This window comes from Callospermophilus lateralis, chromosome 8 (genome assembly GCF_048772815.1).
Source record: "Callospermophilus lateralis isolate mCalLat2 chromosome 8, mCalLat2.hap1, whole genome shotgun sequence".
Lineage (NCBI taxonomy): Eukaryota > Metazoa > Chordata > Mammalia > Rodentia > Sciuridae > Callospermophilus > Callospermophilus lateralis.
In genome coordinates this window covers 54136679-54152740 of record NC_135312.1, presented here as the reverse complement: position 1 = coordinate 54152740, position 16062 = coordinate 54136679, and the positions used below count along the sequence as shown (strand labels likewise).

The window sequence follows — 16062 nt, the reverse complement described above, 5'->3', positions numbered from 1 at the left end:
GCTCTTGGGTTTTAGCAATTATAATGAAGTTGTTTTTACTACTAACAAATTATAATAGCTTCATCATATATAAAAAGCTTTAAATATTTTGTAATTGAACTAAATTAAACACCCTAATCTTTCATTTCATATTTAAAATTGATCTAGAAGAACTACTTAAATCCTTATACATATCACAGAAAACTGAAAGGAAAAAAAAGGTCATTTTTTCCAGTTCTCGGTCTATTTTCTGTCAGATCATACATGTCTATTTCAGAAAAAAATTTCCTATACTTCCTTATTTTAAACAATTAAAATAATGAAATGAACTAGAATACTGTCTTATGAATTATTTTCTCCAGGTTTTCTATCAATGAAGAAAGTCTCACATTTTTTCTGAGGCTATTTCTATCTTTAGACACCCTTGCTCATAACTCTATCACTGAATGTATCCATGTTTCCCACATTTAACAAGTTGTGAGTTCATAAGGGAAGGTACTTTGTCTTGCTCATTAATGCATTTTAAATCCCCCATATAAAGTCTAGCTCAAAGCTAACATTTAATGAATATTGAATTAATGGTTGAATGAATGAGAACTTATCTTTGCTGATAAATATGTGATGGCAGATAATGCCAAAAATATTGTTTGCTGCACCATATATATCCCTTCTTCATTGAATTGTTATTATACTAAAACTGCAATCAATTTAATATTTCTTAGCACATATACGATCTCAACAGTGCAGAGAGTAAAGATTATTCTAGAAAATAGGTAAGAGACTTAAAACAGAAAATTAGCTAGTGACATATTTAGTAATGGCTAAAATGTAGTTTTTGTCCAGTATACCTGGATATACCAATAAGTTTGCAAAATAAATAATTCTTATTCTTTTTTGTAATAGTTAAAATTCACATTATATACAAATGTGTTTGGCAGGTAGTTAGATACTACGAAAATTGAATTAGGAGTCCTGAGCTTTAGTTTTAACTTCAATCCTTGATACCACTGGTTAACCATGGACATTTTACTTATTTTTCATGAGCTTCAATCTCAACTTTATAAAATAACAATGATGTTACTTATGTTGCACACTTCCTAGAATTATTGCATGGATCAAGATGATAAAGTATATGAAAATAATTCAGGTATTTTAAAATATTCTAAAAATATGAGGCTGGGTCTATAATGTTATCCATTACTTTAAAATAAAGATCAATTCAATATGAACCTTGCATTTGATCCTAGTCTTGGCATTTTAGTGAAGTCAGTATAATGACTAACTGTATAAATGAGTCTAACAAAGAACTGCTTTTTTGTAAGGAATGGATAGTTATACAAAATTAACTGAGACACACAATAAACTAGAACAGGGGAAAGGCAAAATATCAGAATTCAAGAAACAAGCAAAAGATAGACACTCACCTTAAACTCACTTGGCACAATTAGTTTTGGAGTGTCCACACCTACAAGGGCATCTATTACACAAAATATGAGAATGGACAAGATAATGGCAAAATCGCTGATTAGCTTTCTTGCCTGGAAAAATAAAAAAGAAAGAAAGAACTGTTTAGCATCAGATATTTTTTCCTGTGTTTGAACTGAAAAAAAGAATTCTGTATTTGTTAACAATTTATAATAACAGTTTCCTCAACAAATTATCACCTAGCCAGATATAATCTGATCCCATAGAACAAGCCAATATGTATGTGAGTACATAATCATGCAGGTACAAAGGAGGTCAATCAAAAAGAATATATCCCTGAAATTCCATACAAGCATTTTCCCTGTATGCAGTACAAATGACAGCTGGATAAGAATGAAATCTAAGTGTGTGTTGTAGAAAGAAATACATCTGGTCATTTGGAAGGCAGTACTGTGATAAATAAAGCAATATAAATCCTATAAGGTAACCTGAAAACACCACAGATCTCTCAGGAAGAGTTACAAGTTCTAGTCCATTGAACGAAGTAAATATCCAGACCCAGAGTAATGTCAAGTGAGGGAAGATGGAAATGTAAGGGCTGCACTAACTTTGTCAAAGGAAATATTCCTCACTCTAGGCAAGTGCTTCAAGTCTCTTGGGGGTTATGGGGGCAGGGCATTCTCTACCCAACTACTTCCTAAGTGTGGATGCCATTATTTGGTCATTCTCCAAGTTCCTAAGTGCCTGCCTTTGTTCAGGACAAGGTCTGGGTTTAATGCTGGGATGCAGCATTAAACCCTATCCTTTCCCATTAAGTGACTGCAGAATGGCCACTTACAAGTCATTAAGGAGAGCAGAGGGCCATTTAGTTCCTTAGAGGTTACTTTGTAGTCTCTAGTGGCACTAAGACCGTTCTAGGTCATCAACACCTGAGATTCCCATATGGAGGGTACACAGGGTAATTATCATTTCATCATTCATCAAAATTCCTAATATTTTTCTTGTTGCTAAGGATAATTAAATGGACCTAATTCATGTCTTCCTGAAGCTCAGAGCCACGTTGCATAAAAGGAAGACTTCTCCTAAATAAAATCAGGGTTGATTCAGACTTTATCAAGTTATCTTAGGAAGAACAATCAAGAGTTTTTGCCGCAGCTAAATGAAGGAAGAGAGATCAATGATAAATGAATGTAATGTGCCATTCTCGGGATAGAGGATCTCTTGAAAGAGAAGTGAAACTATTGTAGCCACGTATTCAACAGAAACTGACGAGAGGGGTGGAAATTATTTGGCAGTGTATGCATGTTGAAGGCTGTGGGACCTAATTCTTTACTTATGTCAGAAACCTTGGGTACCAACTAGAAGTAGAATCAAGGATAGGTATTTTAGCTAGGAGTTTCTTTTCCTCTTAGAAGGCCAGATTCTGCTAGGTGTAGCTCTCTTGAGATACACACCACAGAACAGAAGGCGAGTTATGGGACTTCTCAAGGGCAAGTTAACACCAATCACACATAATAATTTCAAGAACAAACAAATGGAAGGGATTAATTTGGGGAGAAAATATAGTACAGCTCTTAGGACCATAATTACTATAGTCAGGTCACCTGGGTCGGAATTTCAGTATCATTATTTACAATCTATAATTAAAATTTTTTTTAATTATAGGTGGACACAATACCTTTGTTTTCTTTATTAATTTATTTTTTGTGTGGTGCTGAGGCTTAAACTCAGTCCCTCACATGTGCTAGACAAGTATTCTACCATAGAACCACAATCCTAGCCCCAACAATCTATAAATTCTTATCCTTTCTTAGCTTCAATTACTTTGTCTACAAAAGAGAGCCAAAATAATACCAATAATTTCACTGGTTGGTTTTAAGAATTCAATTAAATAAGCCACGAAAGTGCTTAACTTAATCCCTGTGGATAAGTTACTATTGTTATTCCATGTTCCAGAAGACCTCTTGGTTGCAGAAACCACTGGGATAACTAAATGACACTGTCAGGAGGTCTTTTAAATGAAACAACAACTCTAAGAAACAAGAAATAAAAGCCCAACAATAATGTGAAACTGCTACTCAGAGCCACGATGGGTTGAAAGTATCTGGAATTACTGCAGAAAATGGATGCTTCCCAGGGCCTCAATACTAGAAAAAAAAAAAAGCTTTCTTTAAGTTTTGTGCAAGTAGGGTTGACACTCGTGATTCAGAATAGTCTGGCAAAAGAAGGTCCCACGAAACAGTTTCAGAGATATGTTGGGATGTACAACCCATCCCTCTGGTCTAATAAGTCAGAAATCACTGGAGGACCCTAGATAAAGACAAAAAGAAGGGAGTCCTTATTTATTCCTCTCCTGGTCTAAAACCAGGCCATTCAAACTTGACAACTCAAGTATTCTATATATTATTCAAAGGATGAGGGAAATAGTTATTAGAAAGACAGTTTTCCCTGGGGTGGGAATCCAAAGTCTTTATTTCTTTCCTTCATTTTGTCATTCAACAAACTTTTTTTTTTTTAAGCATTTATTCCATGCCAAGTACCAGATTAGGTGCTGGGGATTCAAAAGCAAAGCAGGAACTGGAAGATACAAGGAGTTTATAAGCTACTGGGGAAAACAACAGAACACAGTTTTTACAACATAGCTAAACTGTGGTTTCTGTGGAGGCACCCAGTTCCAAGGTGAGGGTTTGAATGTCCTCTCCCCATTGACTTGTTTCAGGGCGTGGTCTCAGTCATCTGATCTTCCTGAGCTTTGGTTTCCTGGCCTGTACATGGAATAAAGCTGTCCTTCCCATTCATAGTAGGTCCAGGTGAGATATACTGACAGATTTTGTAACCTCTACATAGAAGGTAGCAATACCAATACAGTTGTGCCTTTTCCTATGTAAGGAAAGTCTGGAAATTTCCAGAAAATTGTGTATTAACTTGGTCTCTCTTTATTTTGGCCTGAAAGAACTCAAAAAAATAGAAAATGTTGGTGCAATAAAAATTCCTGGTTTAAAGAGAAGTATGTGGAAAGAAACAATTGTTCAATTGACAAGATTCCCCAGTAAGATACAAAATTTTTAAAAAGACAGTTTTTCTTTTCTTTTTTAATAAACAAGAGATGGGAAATAGAAGGCAGCAAGTGAATGCAATCTTCATGCAATTCCTTGGTAGAAATTCCTGTAAGACCTACACCTCTGGCCCTGCGAAAGGACAGGCCTGCTTGACTAGAATCAGGCAAGCACCTGGGAAATGCTGCCTTTTCAGAGAGGAGGCATTTTCAGCCTCTGTAAAGCTGGACAACCCACAAAACCAACAGGGCAAACAGGACATAATCACTGAAGGCCCACATGAGTTGCTTCTGACTTAGTCCCATACATTCCACGAGACAGTGAGACCAAGGCACAAGATCCCACATATCAATGAAGAGAAATCATCCTCTATATTGCTTTGGAAAATTATTAAAGGTCTGACAATGTCTAGAGAAAATAATTTTTTTATATCAACTACATTTTGATTTTGAGTGTTGGTTATGCAAATGTACACATTTGTCAAAACTTTTTGAACTATATATACTTAATATCTTTGCATTTTACTACATAAATTATAACTTATTTTATAATAGACCCCAAACCTCACAAAAATTCTCAGATCTTCCAAATCCAAATCAGTCTTACCTTTCAAATTATTCTCTTTGGGAAGCTATTCACTTATTTCAATGATGTTGCTACTATTCCAAATGATTTTACAATTCCTGTTATAATTTTACTATTTGCAAAGACTGAATACCCATTAATCAATACACATATGTGTAAAGTATACACGATTCTATCTTCTGTCAAAGTTTCACTTTTCTGGTTTCAAAATTAACATATGTTCACATTAGAACACTTAGAAAAAAATAAGTACGATAAAGAGAATTATTCACTTAGAAAATATAAGATAAAGAAAATTATTCTCAATTCCATTATCTAGGAATAAATCTTAGCATTTTCAAACATATTCATCTTTTGTATATATGTATGTTCCCATTTAGGTGTATATTTAGTTTTTCACATACTGCTTTATATCTCCCTTTTCACTACTTTTTGTCTTATTCGATATTTTCTATAATAATGAGCACTAATGGCCCTATGTATCATGTAGAAGTAATATCTCAACACTTCTGTTTTCAAACACAATACTATTCAGATTGCTTCCCACATCTCACCATTATGAACAATACCATAAAAAATCTTTGCACATAGCTAAGACTATTTCTTTAGAATAAATTTCTGTCAGCAAAATTATTCTGTCAATGTGTATATAAAAATTAAGGCTTTTAGTATATAATGCCAAATTACTTTCTAAAATGTTTTATCGATTTACCAATTTTCATTCTACTCAACAACATACAAATGACTATAGATATTGTCAAGAGTTAAATCCATACTCAAAGGAAAGCAATTTTTCACCACCAAGGATATTCAAAATATAAAACTGTCAAATATTCTAAAACCATAATTTCTATTGCTTAATAAAACAACTGAATTTTCTGCTCCATTCTAAACCTTCATATTTAATTTATAAATATATTAACCTCTAAACATGGTATTAATATGTGTTCTCAAAAGTATCTAATTAAACTTTACAAACTGAATACCATGTGGAGAGAGAAAGAGAGAAACAGAATTACTAATGGACACACAGAATGCATCTGGTAGCAGGACATTTGTATGGTAATAGTCCAGCCAGCCACTGTAATTTTTGAAAGGCAATTGACTGGAATAAACCAGTTGTCAGGTTCTGATATAGGAATATTTTGTGTATTCTGAAGACATTTTGGAAGCCAGATCTAGGAGACCTGCTTTTCATTCTACTTCACTGGTACTCTCAGTCTTCTTTCCTGGTTTCTCCTTGACTCCTCCGAATTCTTGAGATTGGAGTATCTTAGAGTTCAAACACTCTTCTCTCCTCCATGTATACTCTAATCATAAGGGATCTCATTCAATTTCATGATTTAAAATGCCATTTGCACAGGAGACTATCATGCTAAGTGAAATAAGCCAATCCCAAAAACCAAAGGTCAAATGTTCTCTCTAATATGTGGATGCTAATACACAATGGGTAGTAGGGGGCAAGAATAGAAGTTCATTGGATTAGACAAAGGGGAATGGAAGGGATGGGAAATAGGAAAGACAGTAGAATGAATCTGATATAACCTTCCTATGTTCATTTATGAATACAAGACCAGTGTAACTCCACATCATGTACAACCACAAGAATGAGAAGTTATACTCCATGTATGTATATGTCAAAAGATACTTTACTCTCATGTATATCTAAAAAGAACAAATAAAAATAAAATAAAACGCCATCTGCATGCCAAGGAGTAAGACATTTATATCTTCAGGACAGAGCATTTCTCTAAACTCTAGAATCATCTGTCTGGCTACCTGATATCTCCACTTCTCTCTTTTTAAAAAAATATTTTTCTACTTGTAGATGGACATAATATCTTTATTTATTTTATTTTTATGTGGTGCTGAGAATCGAACCAAGTGCCTCACACATGTAAGGCAGGCACTCTACCACTGAGCTGCAGCCCCAGCCCCTTCAACTGGATTTCTTATAGGCATCTCAAAATTATGTCAAAAATTAAGTGCTTGATCTCTCCAATGCTCTTCTATCCCAGCCCATGCTGCCCCACCACTGATGCCCTAATCTACACACTTTTTCAGTAGTTTTCTCATTCTTAATTAATGTCACCTTAATTTTTCTATTACTTAGGCAAAAAGTTCGCAACCTACTTTATTATTCTCTTTTTCTCACATTATACATCTAACAAGTCTGAAAATTAAGTAATCATGTTAAAATACAGGTTGTATAATGTGGTAGGCAGAATAAAGTATAATGTGCCCATAAAGATATTCACATCCTAATTCCCAGAACCTGTGAATATGTAAGGTTACATGGCAAGGGAGAATCAAGGTTGAAGACAGAGTTAAGGCTGATAATCAGATGACCTTGAGATTGAAGAGATTATCCTAGATTATACAGTTGGACCCAGTGTAATCACAAGGGTCCTTATAAGTAACAGAGAGGCAAGAGAGTCAGTGTCAGAGTGATGAAGTGTGAGAAATACCTTACCAGCCATTGTTGTCTTTGAAGTTGAAGAAGGGGACAAGCACCCAGGAATGCAGGTGGGTCCCAGAAATAAAAAGGCAGAAAAAAAAATGCATTTCCCCTGAGCTTCCAGAAGAGACCAATTAGCCCAGTGAGACCAATTTCAGATTTTTTACCTCTTTTTCTCAATTTTAACCTCCAGATCTGACCCCTCAGATCTAAATTTTTTTTTTTTCGTTTTAAGCCACCATGTCCATGGCAATTTGATAAAACAACCACAAGAAACTAATGACTAATATAAATAAATAGGATGAGATATAGATATGCATGATGAACAACATATATAAACACAAAAGGTGGTGGCAAGGGAGGGAGGAAGAAAGAGGAGAGACAGATTTGGGAAGAACTCGTAGGTAACAGCAGTCTGAGGAGTGTAGCACTGTTGTACCATAGGTTAAAAAAAAAAAAAAAAAAAAAACAAGTAACTAAAAAGACAAATGCTAACAAAGGTCAGGATTAGAGTTTTTAAAATTTATGGGGGGGAAGCTATTAATAATGTTTCTTAACCTCATTAAAAATCACAGCCAGGGTGATACATTCTACATAATATACTCCCTTTTATTTCCCCTTCCTTTCCCTTCAATTGTATAATGCAGAAAGTTCACTTACAGCAGAAATATCTCCTGGAGAGTGTTTATTATTAAGATGTTCATTTCTAAGATATTGGATCTAGTTGAAACATCATAGTTAAGGAAATTGATTTTTCTCAGGCCACTCCTGTATTCACCTCTAAGTCTTCTAATTAGAGGAGGCTGGTAGGATGCTATTTTAGCAAGCAATTTGGGTCTTACTCTATCCTAAAATTAAACTTCAATTTGAACTAGGCAAATCTGGCATAGAAGCAGAAAGTGCCCTAATGATGTGAAACAATGTATACACATAGCCCTCTAGATATACTCTGGGGTCTGAGTACAGGAACTTTGTATCTGATTTTAAGGAGGTAAGAACTGCTTTTACTGGGCCCTTCTCACATTTCCAAACATGAAGAGAAAGTTTATGATTTCTTTTCACTGTTTGTTTGTTTTACCTTCATTTCATCAAACTTGATCTCTTTCCTAAAAGAAATCTTTTATATAGGTCAATATATTAATAAAGAAATCAAATTAGAAACTCGCCATTCCTAATTCTCTAGTAGGTCCTACTGGTTACAATTAAAAGTAGAAGTACCAAAGTTTTCATGAGAAATCCACAGAATTTCATGCCCAATCCTGTGTATTCAGACACCTCAAATTTAGTCTGGACAAACATTATCATTTGTGAGTGTTCATCCAAATTAAAGTCTCTCCAGGCAAAACTTCAATATCCTGGCACTATAAATTATGACAATCTAAGAGAATACAAATGACGATAATGCATAGACAATAGTTTATAATTTTCAAAAACCTTGGATTATTTTTTTGATAAACGGGATGTGCCACAATATATGATAATTCCTACCTCAACTTAGGAAAAAGCGAAGCATGTCTCAGGATTTTAATGCCCCTTTCTATACCAGATTATTTTTGAACTCTTTTAATATTTTTTAAAATATTTTTATTAGTTGTTGATGTATCTTTATTTTTATTTTACTTATTTTTATGTGGTGCTGAGGATCGAACCCAGTGCCTCACAAATGCTAGGCGAGCACTCTACTACTGAGCCACAACCCCAGCCCTATTTTAATATTTTTAATTACAAAAAATGAAAGAAGAAAAATGTTTTTATCCTCTGCAAAATCAGACAACATCTCAATTAATATAGTAAGGAACAACCAACTTAAATATTTAGAACACCAAAGTGAAGAAGAAATTAAATGGATGGGAAAGACAATTCAAATAGTCATACACTGTTCTCTTATTCTTGGGGAAAAACAACCTAATAAATCTATTATAAACACACTCTTTATGAAGGATGATACCATATTAATTATTGAGAGAGTCATAATCATAGAGAACCAACAGCGAGAAGCTAGTTAATTTACAGGAGGGGGAAAATGGTTTTTCAGAAGACCCAGAGGACATTTGGTTTTCACTTTGCAAGGATTGCAGCTGCTCCTAAATTAACTGGGGGGAAGGGGCTGTGAGCATGCTGAGCAGCTCTCAATGGATGGAGCGTGACAAACAGAGAAGTACAGCAGCAGGCACCCTGGGGGCTCTCGATAAATATTAATTCGTGATGTCAATTTCTCTAATGATTGTGGTGCTTGGGAAATGCTAAACAACAGTGTAAAGAAGCATTTATTCTAGATGAAGAAAAAGTATACCAGATATTTATATGCCTTTTGGCAATAAGATATAAAATGCTATGATAATTTTGAAAAATTTGATTCCCCTAGTATCGAGTGCTATAAAGCACTGTAAAAGAAATACATGTTAACATTACTCATAACAAAAAAAGTCTTAATTCACTGTACTTTGAATAATACTCCTAATATTCTGAATTATATAAAAGAAAAGTCAAATTTTAGGAGTTTAATACCATGAACTCCAAGTCAGGGAGACTAAGAAAGAAGAGAAGCAAATTAGACAGTTTATCTGGGTGGGGCTTAGAGCTTGCCAATAGGAGTCTACGGGGTAGAGGAGCAGGACTAGGGCTTCAGCAGGAATGCTGAGTCTGGCAATCACTAAGGGATGTTTTCTGCCATCCTACCTCAAAACTGGGCAGGAGAACAAGAAACCCAAGGAGAAGGAAATTATCAAACCACATGGGAAATTCATGTCCCAATCTGCTCACTCGCTTCTAAGTTGAAGCTGTAAATCTAGAGCTTATCTAGAGAAAGGATAACTAGAGAAATAAGAGTCTAGGAAAAATATCACCCCCAACTCAAAAAAAAAAAAAAAAAAAAAAAAGTAATGGCAGGCCTCAGGAGGCTGTCAAGAGACTCTCTTATAACAGGTAAATTCTGCCAAAGGAAAGAGAAATTCAACTTGCCATGTAGCTCCAGATGGTGAGAGTAGACCCTGTGGATAAAGACTAGGGAGGGGCAGATTCATGTTTCTACCAAAAATGCATCTGGACACCAAGTTCCTATTCCAGGAAGCATTCAAGCAACATGAAGACTATCACTTGTCATAAATCTACAGGCAATACTAGATTAGATTCAAAGTTCTAATAATAAAACTCTTGATTAACACCCAACTATCAAAATTCCTTGATTCTGTCTGAGGGTCTTCTCAGCATAACTCAAAGGGAACATTACTATAAAGGGTCTCAGCACCTAAAAAGGAAGATGATTTTATAATTTACAATAAGGTACAAAAATAAAAGTTAAAAAGAGAATAAATTGTATATATAAATTAAGTTGTATATATAAATTAGAAAGCTAGAATTGGGATATGAGGCCCTTTTGTTTTACTGCATAGATTTCAGTGCTGTTGTCTTTTCTGTTAGACAAGTAAGCAGAAAGAGTTTTGGACTACCAGGGTATCATGGTCAAAATCAGTTCTTCTATTTGACCAGTCATTGCTCCCAACCTTATTTTCATTCAGGTTAATTTTATTTATTTTTGTTATATATCTATAAAAACTAAAGTGTCTGTAATTGTTTAAATGTTTAACAGTCTAAAATGTAATTTGTAATTAAATATCCCTTTGTCATTCTTCATAAAACAAAGATGAAAAACATTTTTTGGATTAAAAGCAAATTTGACTTTAAAAATGACTTTCCTTGGTACAAAATACCACAGGAATTTGAAAATCTGACTCTTTCCAGTGACAGCAAAGTCATTTTCGCATGAATTTCAATAGCACAATGTGGTCTGATATTTTGAACCAGAAAAATGTCACCTACTATTACAAACACCAAAAATGGGACATAGAAGACATGCCCACTACTTCTTTCTCATTTTTAAAACATGGTTTGTATTAGTTTGACAGTTTTTACCACTCAACACGAAAGTTTCTGAGAGAAAAAGAAACAGAAGGGGAATGTCACCTGATTCTTATAAAGAATTGTTTATAAACAAAACACATCCAGCCTTAATAGAATGGCTCTAGGACAAAATGTCAACCAAGAATTACGGTTCTAAAAATAGAACTAGTTGTGGAATTCAAGACCTTCCTCTGTTTTACATGGATAAAAACAAAACACATCTCCTAACGAAAATGCTCAATATATTTTTTTCCTCATTATATTTTCATTAAAATTCCTGCATCCCTACACTATTTTTCATTCATAAAGTCAGTTCTTCAAAAACCATCATCAACTTAAGTCACAAAAATGCACAAACACATGATCTCTCAGGAAATAATAATCATGAACAGAGCAGAAGAATCGAGATGAGTCATCTTTATTTCAAAACACAAAAATCTAATTTACTCAATCTATATATATTAATGCTTACTATGTGACAGGTCCATGAATTGCTTGTCTTTCTATCCTTTATCTAGTATTGTATTAAGTACATATCAGAATAACAATAATTTTTGTTTCATATTGAATGGATATGCTAATTAATTATAAGACTTAGAATAGTAGATTTTTAGGAAAAGATATCAAAGAACATTCAGCATCATTTAAATGCAACATAGAAGCTGTTGATGCTACCTATAATTTAGTAATTTTGTTTATTTAAATGACAATAACAACTGGGAAGTCATTGTAAAATAAACTTAAAATTACAGCACTTTGTGTGAGGTTGAGAATTGAAACTTCTTCCTACCTACGAGGGATAGAAGGAAACTGAGCAGCTCCTTAAGGAAGACATTCTTGTGTTGTTACACATATCACCCAGCCACAGAGTGTACCTATCCCAAAGTACTAATAATTTTGTCTAATTCACAGGGTTCCATGCTTTCTGATTTATACTGTTCACAATCCTGCTTTACTTATAAGCTGCTGCTTTTATTTTGTTGCCACATGTTCAATGATGGCATCATTGTTCCATGCTTCTGATCATTTGTCGGTGTGGGACTCTGGGAGAACATTTCATGTTAATGCTCTGAGCCATCTGCCAGAGAAGATCACAGATTATACTCTGATGTTCCTACTGGAAGTTTGATGCTAAAAGGCTTTGATTACAGACTTGAGGCTGAGGTGACAGACCAGTCGCAGTGTTGGAGAGCACACCCCTCTAAAAGGAAGGGGAATACAAGGAAAACCATCAGTGGAGTACTACTGTTCTACCCATGCTCCACTAAGTGTTAGGACTTTGTAGAAGAGCCTGATATACCAATTAAATAACCGACAGATGAGCAAAGGCAGTCTGTCTCATCTTAAGAGCACATACTGATGGATTGCTAGGGACTCCATGAAGGAGAGCGAGTCACCAACCACAGGCTAGGCAAATGAGTCACAATCTGGTCAGCAAAGTTAATATGGTCCTGCTGAATGCGGTAGTGTATGTCTGTAATCCCAGAAGCTCGGGAGGCTGAGGCAGGAGGATCACAAGTTCAAAACCAGCCTCAGCAATTTAGCAAGGCCTTAGGCAACTCAGCGAGACCCTCTTTCTAAATAAAACATATAAAAGAGCTGGAGATGTGGCTCAGTGGTTAAATACCTCTGAGTTCAATCCCCAGTACCAAAAAAAAGATCCAGAATGAGGGAAATTTAAGAATAAGTGGAAAAGGATAAGGACTACAGCAGAAAAATTAAACAAACTGTGATATGAAAGGAAAAACTTGGAGCATGACAGGTGATAGACATCTTCATTTGTACCACAAAATCTGTTATCTACCTTTCTGTACCATACTTTCTGCCTTGGGAAAATGACTTGTGTGGTCTATAGTGTGTCCCCTTGCTTTCTGGCTTCCAGGTGGGTCTGGCCAGTGGCATCCAGAGGAGGCTATCAGAGGAAAAGAGTGAGATTGTGGGTCCCTGTCAGATAGCCTCAGGTTGGCTTAATTCCTCAATCCAAGTCACATCACCTCTCCAGACAACTGTACTCTCCTTTCTTCTTCCCAGTTCCAGTCACCTCTCCATTTCCACATCTTTTGGTCCCAGGATAGTAATTATCCCTCTCTACTAACATTGGGATACTATATGGTTCCCCTAACCTCACCTTTATAAATAATACCTGCATTAAATTCTCAAATTATTCTAATTTGAGTGTATCATTTGCTTCCCAATGAGAGCTTGACACTAATGATTTTAAGATTTTGATCTTGGATGACTGTGAGGATAGGTGATGTTATTAGGTGAGATGAGGAATACAGTGAGATGAGTAAGCTCAACAGTGGAAAGGAAGTAAACCATGTTTCCAATTTGCTGCATGATAATTTTGGATCATCCACAGTGAGAGATTGGCAGTAAATGCAAAAGAAAACCTGTCCTAAAGATAGAGATAATAATTAATTTTTGTAAATTTATAAGACTTGATCTTTATTATAAAAACTAGTAATGATATGGAGAATTTATTTCCTTTAGCAAATAGAGCCAGAAAACTCTTGAAAATCACAAAACTACGAGAGCTTATTAGGGTGTTAATTATCACCTAACTGAGCTCTTTCCCTTTGTAAATGAGGTACCCAAAGTCTGCAGTTAGCTATCACAGGGAAAACAGTTAATGGCAGTGCTGGCACTAGAATCTACAGTTTCTGGGTTCTTACATCTGTGTTCTTCCTACAGAATGCAGCATTTATCTCTACTTGAATGGTTTCCACTAGCTAACAAGTACTGAATATCTAGTCTGCAGCCAATTCTCTGCTGGTTGACATGAGGAACAAAATAGAAGTATGAGAGTTTTCAAGCAGCTTATAGTCTTAGCCGACTGCCAACCCACACAAATGTAAAGAAGTGACAGTGCAAAACAGAAATGACTGTGTAAGCTAAAGGAGAGGGGGACATTTTATATGACAAGGGAACTGTCACTCAGCATTAGCATACTGAGTTTTTAGAGGTTTCATGTGAATTGTTGGTGTAAGGAGCTGAGAACAATCATTAGCCTTGATTATTTTCATAGCAATAAATGACTTTTATAGTACTTAAGCGTATGCTTAGTGATAAAGTAAGCAACTGTAATAAACTATACACCTATCTGCTCTTACCCTCAGAAATGACCCTTCTAAATGATGGTTTAAATTAAAACATATTGTGACAAATAAGAGAAATGAAATGATGGTCTTACTATTTGCGTATGAATGTATATGTATTCATGTATGTGTTTTTTTAACTGTAAACATATTTACATACTGATCCTTAGGAACCACTTTTTCTTCTGTTTATTTTGTGATTTGATAATACAATTCTAAACTATGCCAAGAACCTTCTTAATAGAAATTTTAACTAAACTGCCATTGTTCTTCTGTTTTCACTTTCTCAGCAACATTTATCAATGCCTAAAAATTTAGGAGCTTAGCCTTTTGTAAGGGGAATTTTTTTTTTTTTTACGTCTGAAGAGCTAGTCTCAATTTGGGAGTTACTGCTCTCTATGTGTCTACTTGGTCTGAGAGTAATGTCAGCAAGATGGTGGAATAGGACTTTCCAATACTCATTACCCCACAGAAACATGAGATTGAGCAAGCAACTATATAAGAAAACATCTTTGTAATGGCTAAGAGCACATGGGTCTAACCAAGAAATAAGAAAACACACTGAAAAGAGCAGAAAGGAAAATTACCCACATCACTACTCCTCAAACCCCAGGCAGCACCACCTGGTGGGAGACCTACTTGGGGGAAGGACAGGGAAGCAAGCCTCAGACTTTGCCTCAAACACAAACAATGGACCTTCCTCAGTAAAATCCAGCACCAGGAGGACCCACTGGGTCTCAAACTCCAGACGGATACCCATGTACTGCCCTAACACCAGTCTGGCTCCAGATTTCAGGGATTCCCTGGGGACCTGGTCTCCTGTCTGCTCCACTGCAAAATCAACTCCACTGGCTTAGGCTCCAGATTAGGTAACTCAGATTGGGTTAGCTCTAGCATCCTTGGGATCCAAACTTCCCCTAGCACCAGATCATTTCCCTCATCATCAGGTCAACATCTGGGCATCCAGTCTCTTAGTAGAGGCTTTAGGCCAGTCCCTATTAGTACAGGTGTCAGGTCCACTCCCAATTACAATAACCTCATAAAAAACAAAATACTCAGGAATAAATTTAATCAGGGCGGTAAATGATCTATATTTTGAAATTTATAAAGAAATGATAAACTAATACAGACACAAATAAATAACTATGTCCAATGTTAATATTGTTAAAGTATTTAGAGATTCAATGCATTTCCTATAAAATTTTCAGTGACATTTTTTCACAGAATAGAAAAAAAAAATTCTAAAATTTATATGAAAACACAAAAGACCCCAAATAGCAGAGCGATCTTAAGCAAAAAGAACAATGCTACCTGTTATGGTTTAGATATGAGATGCCCCCCAAAGACCATGTGGGAGACAATGCAAGAAAGTTTAGAGATAAAATGATTATGAGAGGTTTAATCTAATCAGTTCATTAATCCACTGATATAGATTACTGAATGATAACTGCAAGGGAATGAGTGACTGAAGGTGAGTCACTGGGGGCATGAGTTTGGGGTTTATATTTTGTTCCTGGTAAGCAGAGCTTTTTCTGCTTCCTGCATGCGGTGCTCTGAGCTG

At 35.4% G+C, this 16062-nt stretch overlaps 1 protein-coding gene across 3 annotated transcripts in view; it reads right to left on the bottom strand.

Moving 5' to 3' along the window:
- Slc4a4 (solute carrier family 4 member 4) overlaps positions 1-16062 on the bottom strand; it is a 327804-nt gene that overhangs the window by 40001 nt on the left and 271741 nt on the right. For all 3 annotated transcript variants that reach the window (XM_076865382.2, XM_076865383.2, XM_076865381.2), the window contains exon 17: positions 1404-1517. In XM_076865382.2, coding sequence (XP_076721497.1) covers positions 1404-1517 — 114 coding nt within the window. The remainder of the gene's footprint in view (positions 1-1403; positions 1518-16062) is intronic.